Raw genomic sequence first — 20265 nt, 5'->3', positions numbered from 1 at the left:
GTGTGATATAGTTGAAAGCCTCAAATGCAAGTAAGTGAACCTTGACTTATTTTTCAAAGTACTATTTCCAAGGTCAACAATGAATTTTGTTTACCCGACATATTTTCCATAGTTTTTACCCTCAAAATATGTTTTTTTAAAGCTTTTCAACACCAAATGGAAGTCTTTTTAACAACCGTTTCAGAAATGACAGTAAATTAACCTTAAAATACATTTCACACCAGTGTTTAGGTCCCGCCTCCTGTTGACTAAGTGGCCATTTAAACAAAACCACTGGGCAAGCTCCACAGTTTCAGCAGGGTGAGCAATAATCCAGTTACAGTTTGGGTCTGTTACAACGGAGCTCATTAACATGCATTACTGCCATTCTTTGTCAACGACGCAGCCTAATTGTCCACACTGCATGACTGGAAGAAATCAATACAGACAAGCCATGCATTCATTAATACCAATATCAACGTGTCAGCATGGTACTACAGGTTTGAAGTGCATTAAAGTCCATGTGGGAGCAAACGAGCTGAATCAGCTGGACGTGAGACGTACTCGTTTCTGCAGGGTCCCAATCTGTTTCCTGGTTTCCACGTCTTTGCCTCCGGACTCCAGGAACTTCTTGTAGGCCAAGTCGAACGCCTGGCCGATTGTCAGCGTTATCTCTTCTGCCTGCAAGCAGGGGGAGCGACAAGGGCTTGCTCACGATATACATACAGCTAAAAGTCTCTGCAGCTTATTTACAGTTGAATTGATCATTGATGGTTAACCACAAGATGTCAAAACACCAAAGAAACGAGGGCGCGGTATTCAAATGTATAACATGTTCAATGATTCTGTCAAATGTACATTTATTTCAGTGTAAACACCAGGAAGCTGAAGGCACTTACACACTTTTCACTGTCAAACACAAAGCAGAGGTGCTTGTTGGACTCTGAGTCTTTGCAGATGAAAGTAAATATCCTTTTATCAGTTTTGTCATCCGCACAGAAGGATATCCGGTGTAACTGACAGTTATGCTGCACGTCCTGCAAAAACAAACACAGTGCAGTCATCATTTATACACGCCGCGTTGTATGCCGATCTCTTCTTTCTCTACATGGTGGTTGTTGCCAGTAGAGCTCCAGGTGTCATGTGCAGTATGGTCCAAAGGATGCAACCAAGAAAGCATTCTCATGTCTGGACTCACTTTAGTCTTGGTATCTAGTATCTTCACGCCATAAATGGAGATCTGTAATTCCACTTTAGGGGTCTTCTGTCCCTCTGACTTCTTGATATGTCTCTGGAACTTCAAATGACAAAAGACAGATTGGGGTTAGTCCACCTTATTAATGCATTGATATCAATAAAGGAACAAATAAAAACACCACAACTATAGGGGCCTTGCAATGTACACATCCTTTCAAGTGTGTTCTTTGGACAATACGGGGAAGCGGAACAAGCTGAAAACACAACATTCTCACGTCAAAAAAGTTATGACGAACATGCTGCCAATCAATAGCCTACGTACAAGTTCGGCAGACACAGAGCGACATTCGATACCATTCTACCATTGGGTGCTGAGCAGCTCGGGTACAGTGGGTTTATCAAGGCATGTTTCATGGGAAACAGCTGACTTGCTTGGGAATAAAACGCCAGCACGTTATCTTTTAAGGGCGATGATGATTTGCTCAAGAAAATATTATAATTAAGACGTAAGATGTGCTTCAGGGAAGACTACAATTAAAGAAATCTGTGATTCATTCAATGGGTAACTCTTTTAAGCACTGCCAAAAACAAAAAGTCTGTCATGGTTATGTTGCCATCTAACATAAATACCAACAGGACTTGGCAGTTTAGGTGAATTACCAATAAACACGTCAAGTTAAGGAGACACAATCATTACACATGAGGAAACTTGCAGGAAGCTAATAATAAACCACTACATTTAAAAAAAAAAGTTGTATATGTACAAATATAAATGCATCCACTATCAGTGTTGAGCAAGTAAAGTATAGCAATAGCAAGTTATTTAATAGATTACTTTTGATAAGTAATAAGTAAAGTAACAGTATTAGTTGTTAAAGGAGTAATATAAATAACTTACTACACTTCCTGATTAACTTGCTTAACACAGCTTGATAAGCAACAACAATACTTTTGATGCATTTAAAAAACGTTTGTGCAGTAAACCATGACACTAGTATGTATTTGCCCCATAGGGCCAACATGAGTAAATGTCTCAATCTGTTATATACTATTTAATAGTAAAAACTATCAATTTGAAGCCAGGGCTCCAGATCGAAAGCCTGATATAATAGAATGCATGATTTTATGCTGTAATGGTCATGGGATCAAGAGTACTTTTTAATGTTTAATAATTCACTCATAACAATCTGAGTGTCTGTATTTTGGCTACAGAGTTTATTGTAGACTCATTATAGGAGCTGAAGTTGATTTTCAAAATAAAATTAAAATGACAAAACCTCACTACGATGTCAAAAAGTATGCCGTATGCATTAATACAGCCAAAATAATAAAAGAATGTAAAGCCAAAAATGTCCCTTGTGAGGCACATGTGCTAGCATCTCCTAACACCATGCACTTTAAGGCTCACAGCTGTAATCAAGCCCTTGTAAGGCCTTGAGTTAGGCTTCTATCATTTTTCAGGGCCTGCAGACACAAATATGAACAGACTGGGCAAAAGAACAGTCAGTGTGTGTTTCAAGGAGATTCATCTTGCTCGAGTAGAAACACACATGAACTTATCTTAACTGATGATGAGACTACAGTATATGTCACCTAAACCTTGGACACATGCCTTCCTGGAGCTGATGATCTTTAAAAACAGTCCTAATTGCCAGTGCATCTGGGGGAGTAACCATTGAGCCTTGGTCTCCAAACAGGCTTTCAAGATCAAATGTAATTTAACAATCGAGGTAGGGGTTTGGGAAAACAGTCCTCCCCTACAAGTGGCCTCACATATTCAACTCTTAGCAGGGGAAGACAGAGGAGAGGCCAGCAGGCAGCGAGCACAGCTACATTACCCAGAGGCTGTGGGAAAGTCTTTGCTGCACTACAACCATAACTCTTAAATGCAAACTTCAGGTCCAAAGTGAACCAAGACTTCATCACAACCTGTCTAACTACATTCAATTAAGCACCTAATTACCTATTATTCCTCAACCTTTTTGTTTTCAACAAAGTTCTGGTGTCTAAATGTAAAAAATAATACATTTATAAACAACAACGTATAATATATTTGTCTTTAAAGTTGATAGGGCTGCTATAGACCTGATGACGTAGGATTGTGGGCATGCACCATTCTTCTCTTCCCCAGCATTGCGTACTGTTGGCTGGTTGTGTCTAGATGGTAACCTTCTATCTGCGAAAGGGAAAGTGCGGGTGTTTTGAAGTGGGGTTGTATGAGGTCCACAGTCAGTGTATTACCTACAGTAGTTTGGGGAAACAGGCAGGAGTACCAGCTGTGAACGGGGGCAGAAGCAAAATGTAGTATAGCCACACAGAAGAAAGGCCCAACCGAAGAAAAGTGTCGGCAGGTATTTAGAATCCGGTCACAGTTTTATCTTGCCGTCATACGACTGGGAACTGAATCTGAAACTTACCTATGCCAAAAGACTCCATTGACAAAAATGATATACCGGTAGATAAGTTTCAATTATTTTTCGCCGACCCTTTCTTTTGGGTGAAATACTATTTTCTGCTGCCCCCGTCCACAGCAGTACATTGCTTTGCTCTCGTGTTGGTACTCCTGGGCAACTAACTAGACATGACCCCGTTGGCAAACTCCAGAGCTGGCTGTAAACAGGCAATGAAACTCATTCCGAACGTGCTGTATGCATGTCCAAAGGATGCTCCTAAAACCCAAATAATATCGACATATTCCACACGTCCTAAACTATAAATGCTACATTTGGAATTCGGCATTAATTGGATGCTGTTTGCGTGAACCATTGTGATTACTGTTATATCAGAATAATACCATGAATTCATGTGATGAAAATAATGTAGCTTGCTTTGACTGTCAGTCGGATATTGGAGGGCTCTGATGACAGCAGGTCTGGAGATGAAGATGTACCTGAGGCTATTGTTGATGAGTAATGGACCCTATACCTGCCCAGCACCAAACGGCAGACAGACAGCCAGGTAAGGCTGTCAAACATTTAGCAAAAAGAGACTTTTCCTTTTCTTTTCTCAGGAGTTGGTGGAGACCAAACAAAGAAGTAGAGTTTGCCCGATCGACTTAATGATGCGCTGTGTCGATGGGTGCGATTACAGCTTGTGACACTGCTCCCGAATGACCCAAAATAATCAATGAATGCAGGTTGGAGACAATGTTCAAACGGCAATCACGTATTTTATGGCCACTTGAGTCGTTCCAGCAAATAGTTGGCCGTTTACATGACAATTCTCTGTGGGTTAGTGACACCTTTCACTTGACATACAGTCATTAAAACCATTGCTCATATACGATTTGTGCAGCTTCAATCAAATGCATTAATCAGCAAATGATATGACCGCAAACTTGTGTGTACATGAGTGGTCTATTCCAAATATCAACAGTCATTTTTCTTCATTACTATGCAAATTGGTTGTAGCACTGCAAAATATAGGCTGTGGCAGTTAATTAAAATACCTGCAAGTTCATAAAGTGACATATTTAGTCAAAACACTGGAGAGAGAAAATGTCACGGGTTGAAGGATTCAAGTTTCAGGAACAACAGGTTTCATGGCAGGTAAATATCCCTTTTATATAATTCTGCATCAGCGCGGTGGGGAAGGTTGACCGAGCAGACAGAGCAGACAGAGCATGTCCCAGCAGTTATAGGCACATCCACACTCGGGAGCTGAACAACAACAAGGGCACCTTGCTGGGTGGCTGGTGACTGATGAGGGAGGAAGGAGGTTGTCACTCACTCCCCCCCCCCCCCTCCCCCCTTGCTCCGAGTCTCCTGACCAATCCGGTCACTCCAGAACTCTCCTCTGTGCTTCGGGCTACAGAGGACTGGCTTTACCTTTAGCTTTCTGACTGCATCCTTCACAACTTCTGTGCCTTTCGGGGCTTCAACCTCTGTGTTTCCGAGGAACTGGAAAGAGAACAAAACAAAAAGGCTCACTGTGATACGACAGCAACACAACAGAGACACACAGCGCGAGAGTACGGTGCATTAAACGACACATAGAGGTAACTAAGAGAAAAACAGAAATGACTGTTATTTATAAGCTTTTATTAGACATGATGAACAATTATTTCATAAATCAGGCCAGTAGATGTAAACTGTGGAACAGTCCCTCGTGCATAAACTGCAGATCAGTAGATTTCTATGTGCGTAAATAATAAACTCCTCCACATTAGCATACCAATCACTGCTGACATTTGTGTGAATATCATCTGGTATCTCTTTTTCTCAAGTAAAATAAGTTTAGATAACCGCTCCATCAAATCATCCGTGCTTGTATGCTTACATTTACCGCATTATACACAATAACTTGCCAAGGTACCAACATGCACGTACACCAAATGCAAAACAAACACACACGGATATACACACTGGAGCAGCGATTCGGCCATTCTCCAACAGATGGAGCCATTCCCCTCTGAGCCTGAACATCGTGTTTTCCATCTGGCAGCAGCAGCAGCAGCAGCAGCAGCAGCAGCAGTAATTGTTCCCGTCACGCACTCCGCTCCAGTGCCTCCTGAGCCTAATGTGTGTAGCCTGTTCCAATATCAGACTTCATAAACACTGGTGTCAGCCCCTTAAAGGTCGGGAGAAACAAAATGACAACGTCTCCCTCTGGAACTCAGCGAAACAGCTCACACAGACATGGGTTGTCTCGACGAGACAGCACGAGTCTGTGAGAAGCCTTCCATGACTCTGGCTTTGCTAATGTCCATTTAAATGATGCAGGCAAATAGACAGCCAGGCAAAGACAAATGATTATTGTACGTGGATCGATGCTCTACTCTATAAGCAGCTGTCTCTTTAGGGCGTTTAATGAACTTGGACATCAGTACTGACAAGTGTGTTCATGCTAACAGAAGAAGAAATAAGGAATTAAAGATGTTTTTCTAATAATAATACTTTCATCTGAAAAATAAAGTATGTGTATATATATATATATATTCAGGTTGATCAAGTTACAGTTGGTAACTTTAATTCCAAAATAATTGTCACAACATCCTGACAGAAGTACAGTGGGCACTGAGTTCCTGTGCTTGTGAACTCCGATCAAACTGCCAACCAAGGCAGAGCATCCCAAATGTCTTCAGAAGCATGTTTTAGTGCAACATTTAGCTGTTTGTGACCCGGTTGCCATATTGAAAAGAGTCGAGCCAAAGCCGAGCAAACGGGAAGGAGCAAACTTTCAAATATTTTTCGTCCAAACAGCACTCAAGAATCTGCTTCTGAAAACATTTGAGGCGAGAAATAGGAAATGCATTAACAGCATCTAGATTCATATTTGATCATCACCTCCTGGTTTGACAGTTCGATTAGAGTTCACGCGTCACACTTCCCACTAAATGCAACCGGGCACGAGAGACTCCCAAAGGGCATTTACCAAAATAGCAAGAAAACATACAGGAGGCTGTATTTGAAAGTGTCAGCACGTACTCCACACCTTTAATAAGGGCGTGTGTGAAAGCGCCACTGATAGATGCCTGAAATAGAACGGAGGAGCGCTTGTTCCTGACCAGTGCATTCTGGGCCTGCGACTGGGGAGGTTTCACAAGGTAGACCGCGAGCTCGGAGGCTCATCCATCAACTGGTGCATTTCCCCCCCGAGCCTCATTATTCCCCACGGTGACCATCCACGCGTTAGGTTCAAGGGGACTGAGCAACGAACTAAAACATGCACAGTCAAATACGTCTTCTTCTCCATGGCAGGTCTGAAAAACTAATTGAGATGACACCATGAGTCGTGGGAACTGCCCTCGAGAGTTCCACCTCACAGTCTATGCACAGCTCACTGCTCCTGACTGACGGGTTCTATCATTCTTTTGACACAGTTGTAGAAAAGGCCAGGGTCTGCGTCATGTGCCATTTAAAGGACCTCTGAATGTGACGTGTTCAATGTCAGACGCACACTCGTCCCACCGGCTTAGAAACCACTCAGCATTTCCTCTCCTCCTGCAGTGGTGAGGTCAAAAACACTTGTTGATTACAGAGGGCAGCAGGTCGTCATTGAAGCCGTGTGTTTTAAACACTGCTCTCTTAAATTAGTGGCCCTTGTGTGGTCACCTTGTGTTGAATGTTTTATTTTGTTGTATGTACTTTGAGACAAATGTCGGTTAAAAGCGCTGTATGAATACATTTGACTTACTTACCTGTTTTACATCATCTGCCATCAGTGGATGAGTGTGTGTGTGATGAATGTTGACATGTAGTGTCAAGACTAGATTGTATAAAAACATTCCAAACCTTCACATTTGAGCAGCTGACCCCCGAGAATGCTTTTTTTCTTCTGCGTGAAAAATTGAGTAAAACGGATTCGTCAGTTTTCTAAATGGTTGCAGATTGATTTTCTCTCCATTGATTGACAAATGGATCGACTAATCGCTGCAACTCCAGCATCAATGTAAAGCATCACAGAAACACAGCAGCACGCCTGGATAATCTATTCCCTGTGAGAGAGATACTTTGAAGCAGGGCCGGAGCAAATACTTACGAGTACAAAGTGCTGAAGTTGTGTTGAAGTTCCCCAAATCCCAACTGCTTCATTTTTTTTATTTTCTGACATACTGTATCTGACTATATCGGATCAGCTAGTTGTTCAATTCCATTTTCACCATGTTTTATTTAAAATTGAGCAGTTCTTTCCAGGTTTATTTGGAAATCAATAACTGCCATTGAACTCTGACTAAAAGAGAAGTTTCAGAACCTTAGCTGTAATTTCCCGAAATAATTACATAATTCTTCCCATTAACCCCCTAGTTTTCTTTTTTTTAATTACCAACCTGTAAAATGAGGCATTTACTGTTTTGCTGAAACAATTATTTTATTAATCATCCTAAAATATAACTATTTTGATAATCCATTGGCTGTTTCAGTATTTTTTTATGCACAGATGCCAATCATGCCAATCTGGTGCCAACTTCTCCAATGTGAGGATGTTCTTCCTTTTTCTCTGTTTTAAGAATAAAATGTGAAAAGGAAATATCTTTGGACTCTTGGTCGACAAAACATAACATTTCCAGATGTCATTTTTTGGCTGTTTTTTTGCAATTGCAATAATTTTTTAGAGTAAACAGTTAATTGAATCAATGCGAAACTTCATCTGTGCTGAAAATAATAAAAGCATTCCTGTTATTTCTTAACATGTGGATCTTAATGCTGTTGATACGACTAAGACTGCGGTTTCCCGCCATGTACATGTATATGTTTCTCTGCAGATTGTAAGCTAGAGAGAACCTGACCTCAGTGTTCTCATTAGTAGCTACAGCGCTGCTTTCTACTATGTTTCATGTCACAAATCACATTCCATCTCAGGTTTAGTTCCAGAGGGCCTGGAGGAAAACCGTCAGCATCATTAGGAGGAGAAAACATTGCAGATATTCTAGTAATGCCATCACATCAGACACGTTTTGTATGACCTTCTTGACTCAATGGAAAATAATCTTAAAAGAAACATGTCTTTTGTTGAGGTATCCTTCTCTGATGTAACTCGCTGAATGATAATAAAAGCAAATTTTCAGCCATTCCGAATGCTTTAAGGCAGGGAGGTTAGGCCACGCACAGTCTCTGACTCATTCCTTCAGCGGTGAGTAGTGTGCTCAGATTTAGGCAGACAGGCAACTCATCAGCGCAGACCGACAATATGCAGACAGTGTGGGGAACCGACAACACGCTTGGACATTAGAGATGTGTCATCTGCCATTTCCGCCTGCCTCTTTGCCGCATACGGTAAGGGAGCTTCGGCAGCTTGGAGGATGCAGCGGTTTTGGAGCTCCACCTCAGATCCATCATAACATTTCTGAAGCTGGGGATGTAGGCTGACAGAGTCACAGCCTCAGAGGAGTGTTACTCTTTTGCCAAAATGAAGCAGGAAACCCCGTCTGACAGGAGAGAGCTCCCCAGGTTAGATGTATTTTGCTGGATTACTTGAGAAATACTTTAAAAAGAAAATGTTTCGAGTTTTTCCTTTCAAGTTCTTTCGCGCGTGCAGGACCGGGACTGACAGAAGCGTGGGACACTTTACATAAAACACCCAACGCTCACACACTCGTTCAAAAATGAAACTCATGAAGACGGCTTAAACACAGGGAGAGACTTTCAAATTACAGTTTGACAAGTATGACCTCCTCCCATCACAGCACCGAGGGAAAGCAGCTGCTCGGGAAGATACATAATACAAGAGTTCACACTTTTGGTGTGGTGGCATCCACATGAAATGATCCACCAATAAATATACAACACATTGCCATCAGTTCATTCCTAAACGAGATAACTTGGAAATCAAACGCTGGTGGCTCCATCAGGTGCCATGCTAATTTTCTGGACTGTCACACAGACTGCGAGCCGCTGTCCTCGGTGCAAGACGGACCTGGTTGTGTCAGGAGAAATGCACCATGGGATACCTGGACTGAGAGGTGTGGGTTCGACAGGCCTGACAGAGAGCGAGCAAATAAAAGAGGAAGCGACAGAAGGAGGAGTTCGGTTTAGTTTCTGTGTGTCATGGAGACCTTATGAGCCTCTCACCACTGTTTTACAGCAAAACGCCACTTGGTTGTTTGAGGTTTGAAGTCACAAAGCTCTGCAACAGTCCGATAGCTGAAACGTACCTTGACATTGTAGGGTATGTAATGCTTGGCCAGTGCTTCCGGGGTGTGCATCCATGATTTATCTGAAATGACACAAACAGCTCACTTTTAATAAAGCATCGACGCTCTCGTCCAATAAGATACGAGACATAAGTGGTTAGACCTCACGCAGCGCAGACGTTTGAGCCGTGAGGAATGATGATCATGCACAAAGCAGACACACACACACACACACACGACTTTATCATCACAGAGAAAGGAGAGCTGAACTAAATATGTATTAAGTAGCGAGCTTCCAGGAGCAAAGAGAAAGATCAAAACTGGGCCTGATCAAAGCATTTTCTATTCCTAACTGATATGTATTTTACTCTTTCAGTCTTTAATCAACCACGTTAGTTTCACTCAGAGCAATGCTTTCTCTTTCCAGGGACTGCTTCACTCTGACACACACATTTACACTTGAACGTTGTCCAGTGCAATTTGATTTGCTGGGGACTGAGCAGCTGTATTGCACAGTTGGGTGTTAGGTAGGTATGGGGGGGGGGCACATTTAGAGTGGTGATTAGGCAAAGGAGAATGCTGCTTTCACTTTCTCACCCTCATTTGTCCAGCAGGTGTGGTAAATGCAGTACACTTCTGTGCTCCACACGGTGCAATTTGAATGGTACCCTGTGGAGTGTCTGACCACTCTGCGCACTGTGGAGCAATGACTTCTATCATGCACATGCGCAATCACGCGAGCCACACGCATCCCCGCTTCTGACGTCACGCTGTTCTATCGATCGCCAGTCGGTGGCAACAACAACAACGATAACTACCCAACGAAGGCAGAGAAAAGAAGACTGCCAGCTAATAAACAGTGATTTTAACATTTTAATCTGAAAAAGTGTTTCACGAGGGAGGAAATACGTTCCACATGTTCGTCAGCAGCCGTGTCTCCATTCGATTGTCAAGCAAATTTTACACAAACTTTTTAAATGTCGCAAAAAAAAAGACTTCCATCGACTAGTTTGGAGCCAATAAAGTCGGCTAAAGCGTCGTTTGCTCGGAGGTTGGCGGTGTGGTGCTATGCGTGTCTGCGCTCTGCCGGTAAACAGGGAAAAAGAAGAAGAGGTTGTGAACCGCAAACAAAACAAGTTGGCTCGGCCATCTAACAATCTGCGATAGAACAATGGAGAGAGGTCTTGTGTTCTTTCATGACAGCTATTATTTGGCTGTTAAAGACGAGCATTTGCACATTCATGGGAATATCCGGAAAGACGCAGACGGTGGAAATAGCTGATCAGGCAGGTGAGTGTAATGTGTGCTCTGTCCATAATCCCTGATGCACACCAACGTTTGTTCAACAAAAGGCAAAAACAACCTTTGGTGAGCTTATAACTTTTTATTCATTTTTTTTGCAATTGAGGAAATTTGATCTCATTTTGTTGTTTCAGCTTTTCTAATGCGCTACATCGAAACGGCTTACGACATATGATGAGAGACGCTGAATGTAAAGACAAGCGAAAGATTTGTACTCGAAATGAAATGGATGGATTGGGATTGCTGGAAGGTTTTGTGATCAGTGAGAGTTGGAGCTGTTACAGAAACATACAAGAGAGGTGGCTGTGCTGTATCAAGGCCAGTTGCAGGACAGTCTTTGAAGATCGCACCAACACCAAATGATCCGTGGGTCAGAGGTCATAGATGGTTTTCAGCATTTCTTAATCATCTGCTGATTACGCATTCATTTCCTTTTTGGTGAAGGGCTTCTCGCCCCGTTAATGAGTCCTGTGACAAATGATACACGACAGACCTTGGGGGCTCTCAACTCCTGTGGGTTGATTGCGTTAATCAAGACTTTGCAAAGGCGCAAACGCCGCGAGTCAACTTCCTCCGCACGAGCAATGCTAATGCTTTGTTTGCATTGACGTTGTTGGCTAAAGTAGCTTGATGAATTCAAAGCCTATTGTAATTAGTGTTCATTTGGAGCGCTGCATTTGCTTAATTGTGATTGCTTACATTTGCTAATCCCCCTTATTATTCACAAGGAAACCAAGGAAGTCCTCCTTAACTCTTCCGGAAATTGGTTTGACAGCAGGAAAATAAGGACACGGGGCGGACAGAACAGCACAAGAAGACGGAACTTTGTTTCACTTCTCAGACGCTGCACGGCACACTGGGAGCCTTTTCCTCTACTTCCATTGTAATCCGTTAAAGTTTACTTCACAGCTGTGAGACGAGATTATCCCTGCTCGCACCTCGCAAGGCGTCGGCACACACTGTTCTGATTAAAAGGAAGGGGGGGGGGGGCTTTTCTCTACTCCTTTCTTTCACTTCGCAGCTTCAAATGGCAACTACGTGAGCGCACCAAGAGTGACACAGACAGTTACAAGTGCTGTCGGATGGGTGGGTGGGGGTCACTCTGTGTGTTTTGGGTTGTCAGGTGTTGGGGGCGAAGATGAGGGTAAAATGCAAGAGATGACGGGCTGGAAAGTGACAGTGAAAAGACATTGCCTCTCTGTTTTCCTGCAGGGCCGGTTAGTGACGCGTGACAGCAGAAAGGTCACATGTCCTTCATGCATGTTACACACACTCCAGCAGCTACTGTTATAGTTTTAAAGCTGCCGTCATCTTCTCCAGGATGGCTTCCTGGCTTCCTAGTAAACGGGTATTTCAGAGTTGTCAATTATATCCCCCGCCTGGACTTCCAGTGTCGGTGCTCGAGCTCGTGTGACAGTAGAGAAGACGTCGCCGCGCTGAACGACCCTGCTGTCCAGCTCGGTGAATTGACCGGGACCTGCGTCCTTCCTGCCCTGAGATTCGCAGAGATGTGGGTTCAAAGAGGGGCGACACGCCACAGAAGACAAAAACATCCACGCCGATATCGGTCTTTTCATCGCATCCCTTATGTGTCCACGTGAGGAAAGGATAGAAGAGAGAAAATAGTTGCTTCATTAAAGTTCACGATCACTACCTAAATGTTTCTTTAACAGCTTCATTGTCGATATAGTATGCTCTCACGCATAAACAGGTTTCAAAAACATCCGACATTCACAAAATTTCACCCCTCAAATCAGCGAGGTTATGGCCACAGAAGGCCTAATTAAAAAGAGCAGACAGGCTATTAATGGTTACTCGTTAATCACTATGGGAGAAGCACACATAAGAAGAAGGAATGTGTACCTTTAGTTAAGACTAATCCCTAAATAAAGAAAGGCTCTGGTGCAGTGACGACTATGTTCTGCCTCAGCTGCAGATAACACTGCGACATTTGAGTTATCTTAGAATAAATTCAACCAAGTATCCCCGAGTTATGACACTGAAAATGTTGCCTCTTCAGTACTATTCCTATTTAGCAATCCATTTTTATAGCGCAAAGCATATTTGTACTGTGGTGCAATCGAGGATAAGCAACAAGTAAAGCACACTGCGGTAATGTGTGGATTTATTGATGGTTTGATCTGTTACGCCTCTGTCACAAACATTCCTTATCTAACAAGCTAACAGCTGTAATTCCCTTTATCTCACATTCGACTGTGAATCCAGGCATTCAGGTGATAACGGCTCTTATAACGGCTCTTCACAGTCCTTGAGATATGCATCCCAAGGAAGAACTCTGCTAAAGAATGATACAAAAATATATATAGTATACATTATAACATATCCTTCACCTTTGAAAAACTCTAAGTAAGGATAAAGACAATATTTCACTGAAAGAAAAAAGATATGTCAACAAGACGCTTTCAAAGACCAGACATAGTTCAGGAGCTTTGCTCCCAAAGCAGCTACATGTTGCAACTAATTGCCTAAGGCGATGGCATCCTCCAAAACAACCAAAGACAACAACTCCTTGTTTATTGCCTCATGTCTGTTCCACTTGTGTGGTTGCTTCCTTTGTCGCACTTTGCAGTCTTTCACCACACTATTGTGAAAAACAAGGACACCAGAAATAAGGTATGCTATTAATCGACGATGATCAGATTACTTATCCTGAAACTATTTGTTGTCCACTCACATTGTTAAGTGTTGTGGTCACCCGTCTTTAACATTCTCCGAGCTCAGCTCTAACCTTTCAGAGCTTAAGTGCTGCGCTGTAAGTGCACTTTCTATCGGGTCCAACCAAGTGGTGCAGGCAATAGCCTAATTCACCGCATCGCTCAATCAATGACCCACAATATGCTGGGTATGCACAGTTCTCCATCATCCAGAAGACAACTTCAGAGGGGGCTCCGAGCAGAAAGGACCCGCACCACCCTTCCACCGAGTCCCAGCAGGACGGTGCTACTTTGAGATGAAGCGTTTGGGCACAAAGATGCATCTGCTTCCACGCGTCCACCGCAGTTTGACATAAAGGGTGAAACCCAAAAAATGTTGCGATGACAGTCTGTCCTTCGAGAGAGTGTCACTTGAGGTTTGGTCTGCTCGAAATACAGTACATTAGGGGGAAATGTCACAAGCAATCGAATGCAATTCAATCCAACAACGCTGTAATCTATATATACCACCTGAAACTAGAACCTCTGGCGCTAAAAACGGGATCTTATTCAATTTAAACGGAAATGTAACATGATTAAATATAGAGTGCAAATACCTAAAAATGGATCTGCCACCTATGAACACACTTATGTTCCTAAAAAAGGTGAAATCAAAGCTGAACTTTATCGCTGGTCATTATTACCAATTCATCTGTACACTCAAATAGACGCCATAAAGATGACTATATTACCCAGGCTGCTTTTCTTCTCGTTTACTCACTGCCTGATGAAGTGCCTCCTAAACTTAAACTTGTATTTTGTGGAAAGCACAAACAAAGGACAAAGGTTTGAAATCGTCATCTTGGTTTACTGGATGTCATATGGCTTCATAAACCAGCATGGTCAGAGCAGACATTCAAATGACTGTGAAGCTCCGGACTCTCCTTTTTACACCGAAGTGTCTTTTCCAATCAGACCTGCATTCATTACATTCATGGGAGAAAAAAAACCCACCATCATTGTATCTGGTTTCCAATCACATTAGGGACCATTAGTTATGGCTACTGCGATAGTCCCAGCGTCCCGAGCATCATTTAGGCTGGTGTTTAAAGTGTCCGGCACGGTCACGAGGAAATGAAAAAGCGCGTGCGTATCCTCAACATCTAATTTTCCATACGAGTGACACTTATGTGAATATCACACAACTGAGATGTGACCTCACCAGAAAGCTCGATCAATCACCTCACTCGGTTTGGTTTGATCAGCTGTGATTTCAATAAAAAGAGTTGTGTGTCCGCAGCTTAAAAAACAATTGGCTGTGTACTCCCCGACCATGTCTGAGCTTCAGCACATCCCTATGCGGCGGAAAGGTTTGACATCGTTAATGCAATCCCTTCCTATTAAGACATGAGAACATCTCGCTTCCAAAATAGCCCTTCACAGCCGCATGCTGAATGCTTTACTGGTCGCATGAACAACTCATCACTTTAACGTGTCACTTTAAGGGCAGAGGCCATCTGGTCGCACTATTCTATTTGCTGCATGGCTTTTGCTGTTTGTGTGATGATATGTTTTGATGCTGAGCGCACCGAAACAAATTCCTAATCAGCCGGGGTTGAAACGGCAACAGACTATTGAATCTCGTCAACCGAAATTAGTCACTCTTCAAAAAGTGAGAAAATAAACATGGAGAATCTGCAATGTATTTGGCTCCTGCAGTTGAACACTATGCAGTAAAGTTAGAGTCACCATGACTGCGTGTAATTATAAGTAGTAGCTCCGGTTTCCCCCTGCTGGAAGAGAATCTAGGGCAAACGGTGCGCTGTCCTCGCCTAATGTATATTCACAGCACATCATCATATTCAGGCTATTCTTCACGGAACATGACTAATCTTCGGCTACCATCTGCCGGTGTGACAGAATAGTAAAATATGTATTACTGCGGTCAATCAGCTCTGATATGAGGCAGCACATTACAGTGACCCGCAGTGAAATGAACCCGGACTAGTGCAGCGCTGATGAATCCACAATGTGGATTCAGTGTGCACTTCCAATCATTGATAGAATGGTAAAAGGCTGGGGAATTTGTTTTTAATGCGTCACCAGGACAGAGTGACACCATAACATGCACAGTCAATGTTTCATGAACTTAACTGTTACAGTCAAAGCTCTGCAGCTGCTCTATAATGTTTGTATGTGGTGTGTCACTGTAACACAGCGATGGGGTTTTGTTTTGTGTTCTTTAAAAAAAAAAAAGTTTAGAGATTCAAAATATGCATTGGAAATGAATAACATATAATTAAGTCATTATTAACAAATTATGAATTTAATGAATAATACTAATAAATTCACAAAACCAAAGCTAAAACAAAACAGAACTGATGGAGGTGATTATCTACTGATATTAAACATTGTATTATTGAAATACATGTTGTTAAATTGAACCCCAAGTGTTTTTCTTCTTGTTACTTCGCTGTGATGTTTGGATATTCATAGATTCAAGATTGTTCAATGAGCTAGAAGGAGAAGGTGTAAATTATTTAGCAATGCTGTGGCAGTTACCCTAGATGGAATGATTATATTGTGCACGTATTCAGACCAACATTAAGCAACTGTTGTACAATCACAGGTATTATTATAGATAAAACACCTCTCCACATTGCTCAGGTTTAATAAAAGTTCATTCTCCCTTTGGTTCACATTGTCTCCCCCCCTTTCACTTGTTCTTCCCTCAATGTCTTTAACACACCCACCCACACAAACACTGACCTTTACACATGCATTCTACAATATGTCATTCACTGCTATGTCTTCCTGTTGGTCACTGTTATTGCACTATGAACAAATACAGGCTTAAAATAGCAGAAGAAACAGCAAATCAAGATGGTACAAAGATATTTTTTTACATACTGTATGTATTAAATATTGTGCAGCTTTTGCCAACTCAGGACTGTTAATCATTTGTAAGAAACCTCCACAAAACCTCTTGAGTGGTAAATAAGTACAGTATATTTGCCGCATAAGGCAAAGTAACTACAAGATGGCAAGTCGCTCTGTTGACTGTTGTCAGTGCAACTATTACAAATTAAGAAGGGAAAGAAAACAATGAGACGAGCCGGAACTTTCCTGTCGCCTTCGTCCAAAATCAACAACAACAAAAAAAAACGATGAAGTGGTAAATAAGTACAGTATATTTGCTGCATGAGGCAAAGTACCTCCAAGATGGCAAGTCCCACAAGGATTGCGTCGGCTATTACGGCTACAAATGAGACACAAAGGCACCATGTAATTCTCAAAGCACTTGCAAAGGGTGAAATGCACCTTGCTGCTCCGCTGTTATTTGCTCATATTGAGAGTTGGGTTAATATGCATACATTTTGTGCAAAATTGGCCCTTTCCTCTGCATATGAGACTCAGTGAAAAAACAAAGATCAGCTCTCATGGCGACACACAGTTACAGTGAAGTTATTAGCATCTTCAGAGAGTTGCTGGGAACTGAAGCGCATTTATGTCCCGCTGAGACTTTTCAGTGATCATGGCATGTTAAATCCCAAATTTGCTTTTCGCTTTTTTTTGTAGCTCGCTCACCATTGTTCTGCCCCCTGTGTTGGGTACTCCAAGCTAACACAAATGCAGCCTACTACTGTCAATAATTCCTCCTCTATGGAGGTTATAATGTGCCAATTTATATGAGTGAGGTTAGACTTAATATGACAGACGATATAATTCAGTCGTACCACAAACGACAGCCTTCAAAGTGACCAATCAGTCAAATCAACCTTCATGAAGGTTTATTCAGGGTGTACCAAATATCTATAATATGTCGCTCACCAGGACTCTGTCCAACTATTCAGTGCAAGTCACGTCCAAAGGAGCACGGGGCAATAAATGCGGGAGATAAAAATTATCAAGACCCCCGTTGGCGTTACCTGTTCGATGTGATCGAGTCCACAAAACACAGCCGGGCAAGGAGACAAGGGGGGGGGGGGGGGGGGGGTAAATCAGTGGAGCGAGGCAGTGCCAGCCGTCACTCACAGCCAAGAGGAAAACATTACAAAGACATGAACGCCTTGTACACGTGTTGGACTGCTCTGTTGACTGTTGTCAGTGCAACTATTACAAATTAAGAAGGGAAAGAAAACAATGAGACGAGCCGGAACTTTCCTGTAGTCTTCGTCCAAAATCAAAAAAAAAAAGTACAAATGATGATGGAAGGGAGCAATCAGCATCAGCAACACGAGGCAATTATCATCTTTGAGAACTATTAGCAGAGGCTGAATAAATGAATCTAATGTGAAACCACGAGCAAAGTAAACCTTCGCTCAGCACACGTGGGAGGTTGTCGGCTGAGGAAGAAGTCGCACGTCCAATGACATTTCCAGCTGACAGGAACGTTTCATTCACAACCGAGGTCAAATTTGGGGAGAGAAACTGGAAGATGTCCCATCTTCAAAAGGCATCACACCATTACGTAGTGACACAAGAAACAATATGTCAGGCTGGTCCGAATCTAAATCTACTCGAATGCGATTCAATTATTGCACCATGCATCTGCTTATCTTCCTCAAAATAGATTTTTATTTATTTTTTTATTACGAATGGTTCAAGATGCCAGCTAATTTAAACACTAATTCAAATCGCATGTAATGTCGTCCTTTGTTCAGATTTTTCCGTAACAACTTTGAAGTGACATTGAATGACATCCACTTTGTCTTTACAATAGGGGGAACCTGCAATACTGAGGTCCATTAAGCAAATGAAAATGAAAGGCATTCTATCTGAGGTCCATTAAGCAAATGAAAATGAAAGGCATTCTATCTGTCTGGGAAGGGGGGGGGGGAGCCGAGCTATCTGCTGTGGACCTTTTGGCACCATTTGCCGTGGACCGACTGTAACAACTGGTGCAGAGAGAGGGAAGCCTGAGGGTCGGGCGTCCGTTTGGCGCTTGGGACACAACAGTGCACAGTGGAGGTCAAGAAACGATTGCCCTGCTCTTGGTGAAAAAAAGGCTTTAACACACTTTTGATGGCAGTTGTGTGAATGTGTGCAGCTCCACACAGATGGAAAGAGTTGGACGGTGTGTGGCAGCCTGTCCGGGAGAATATATTGAGGGAGCTGTTTACCGTCTGTCGAACTGTCCTTCCTATTTTTTTTTCGTTTTCTTGCAGGGGCCCTCATTATCTGTCTGCTCCCAAAGCCACCTTTACGGTTGAGTCTAGTTTCATTTTTACTTTTACTTTTCCAAAATCCCCCCCCCCCTACATTATGAGCACAGGCATGTGTGCAAATGGTATGCCCGGGTATCAGCTGGAATTCACAGAGATTAAATCCCAGTTAAAATGAGAGTGGAGCCATTCCCATTTAGCACAATCAAAGGGAAACTTAATGTGAGGTGAGAAGGGACTATCTGCCCTCCCCGATCACCATCCTTCGCTCATGAAATGGAGAAGTTAATAGGAAACAATGAATTATAACACCCAGACATCATTAGAGCCTGATGCACCACATGGGCCCAGGACACTTTCCCCAACACTGTCCAAGGCTTCTCCAGGTCTGTTGATTCACACCGGAGGGAGCGGAGCAGATGGTGGTAAACACATCAAGCTGTTTTGAAAAGCTGCAGTCCCAAATAGCCTCTCCTCTGCATTTGGGCAGGGTCACCTCAAGATTGCAGCGCTGCACAACCACCTTAACTGTCCATCATGTACTGGAATGCGCGGCAGGGTGCATGTGTGTTTTTGTATTCCGCCTGTATTGACAGTTCTGTTAGTTTTATGGAAATTAGTAATTTTATGTTTGGGCTGTTTTATTTGCAACCGGTGTCGGACAAACAGCCTTTTAAGTTGCACAGTGCATTATTTTTGCTTGAATGTAGAGACTCACAAGGGTTACAATAAAACGGTCAAAACTGAACCCCACTGTTAGTATCTAGTATGGGTCAAGCTTCAAAAACATTTTCCCATAATGCAACTGGACAACATCTTTCATCAGATCCCAATGCCTGCATCTCTCAAACCCCACACTCGTAACGCAGACTTTCTGTCTGACTTTTCACACTTAGGAAAGCTCCTCCAGAGCCACAGAGGAAATTATAGTCTTACTCTTTGTGACGAGTAAACAAAACTGAATTTGTTAAACTGGTGGAGTGCCCCACTTAATTGTGCAATTCCACTAAAACTTGGGATACTACTTGAGGGGATCATTGTCCAAGAGTATAGAGCGTCAGTGATGAAAAAACTTCATATCACTATCCACGTATCCAGTCAGGTATTTCAAGCACATTTTGAAATATCGGAATAGATATGCTGTATGGAAAAAACTAAATTCGATAAATTGCGCAACAAAAAGTGTTAACGCTGGCCTGAGGAGTTTTTTGCCTCAATGGATAATGGAAACACCTTTGCCGAATGAATTCTGACTTCGGGAACATTTAACTCACATGACTGATCAACTGTCTCCCAGGTCGACGGCTCTTGCTGGTGCATTAGAATCGTTGCATTAATTTATCTTCGTCTCTGGACAGCATGAAACATGGTCAGTACTAGATTACAAGTATTAGTT

General features: G+C 42.5%; 1 protein-coding gene across 9 annotated transcripts in view; it reads right to left on the bottom strand.

The window, feature by feature from the left end:
• The window catches only part of gulp1a (GULP PTB domain containing engulfment adaptor 1a), a 67435-nt gene that overhangs the window by 3648 nt on the left and 43522 nt on the right, over nucleotides 1–20265 (bottom strand). For 6 of the 9 annotated variants that reach the window (XM_079277179.1, XM_079277175.1, XM_079277174.1 and 3 more), the window contains 5 exons: nucleotides 9770–9831; nucleotides 5004–5075; nucleotides 1178–1276; nucleotides 879–1016; nucleotides 544–660 (listed from right to left, as the gene is read on the bottom strand). In XM_079277179.1, the coding sequence (XP_079133305.1) occupies nucleotides 544–660; nucleotides 879–1016; nucleotides 1178–1276; nucleotides 5004–5075; nucleotides 9770–9820 (477 nt within the window). In that variant the 5' untranslated portion in view covers nucleotides 9821–9831. Of the gene's footprint in view, nucleotides 1–543; nucleotides 661–878; nucleotides 1017–1177; nucleotides 1277–5003; nucleotides 5076–5540; nucleotides 6180–9769; nucleotides 9832–14718; nucleotides 14903–14926; nucleotides 15022–20265 lie in introns of those variants that run through there. The other 3 variants (XM_079277180.1, XM_079277181.1, XM_079277178.1) reach the window with 3 other exon arrangements.

Source organism: Melanostigma gelatinosum, assembly GCF_949748355.1.
Source record: "Melanostigma gelatinosum genome assembly, chromosome: 10".
NCBI lineage: Eukaryota > Metazoa > Chordata > Actinopteri > Perciformes > Zoarcidae > Melanostigma > Melanostigma gelatinosum.
This window is presented reverse-complemented; position numbering and strand designations above follow the sequence as displayed.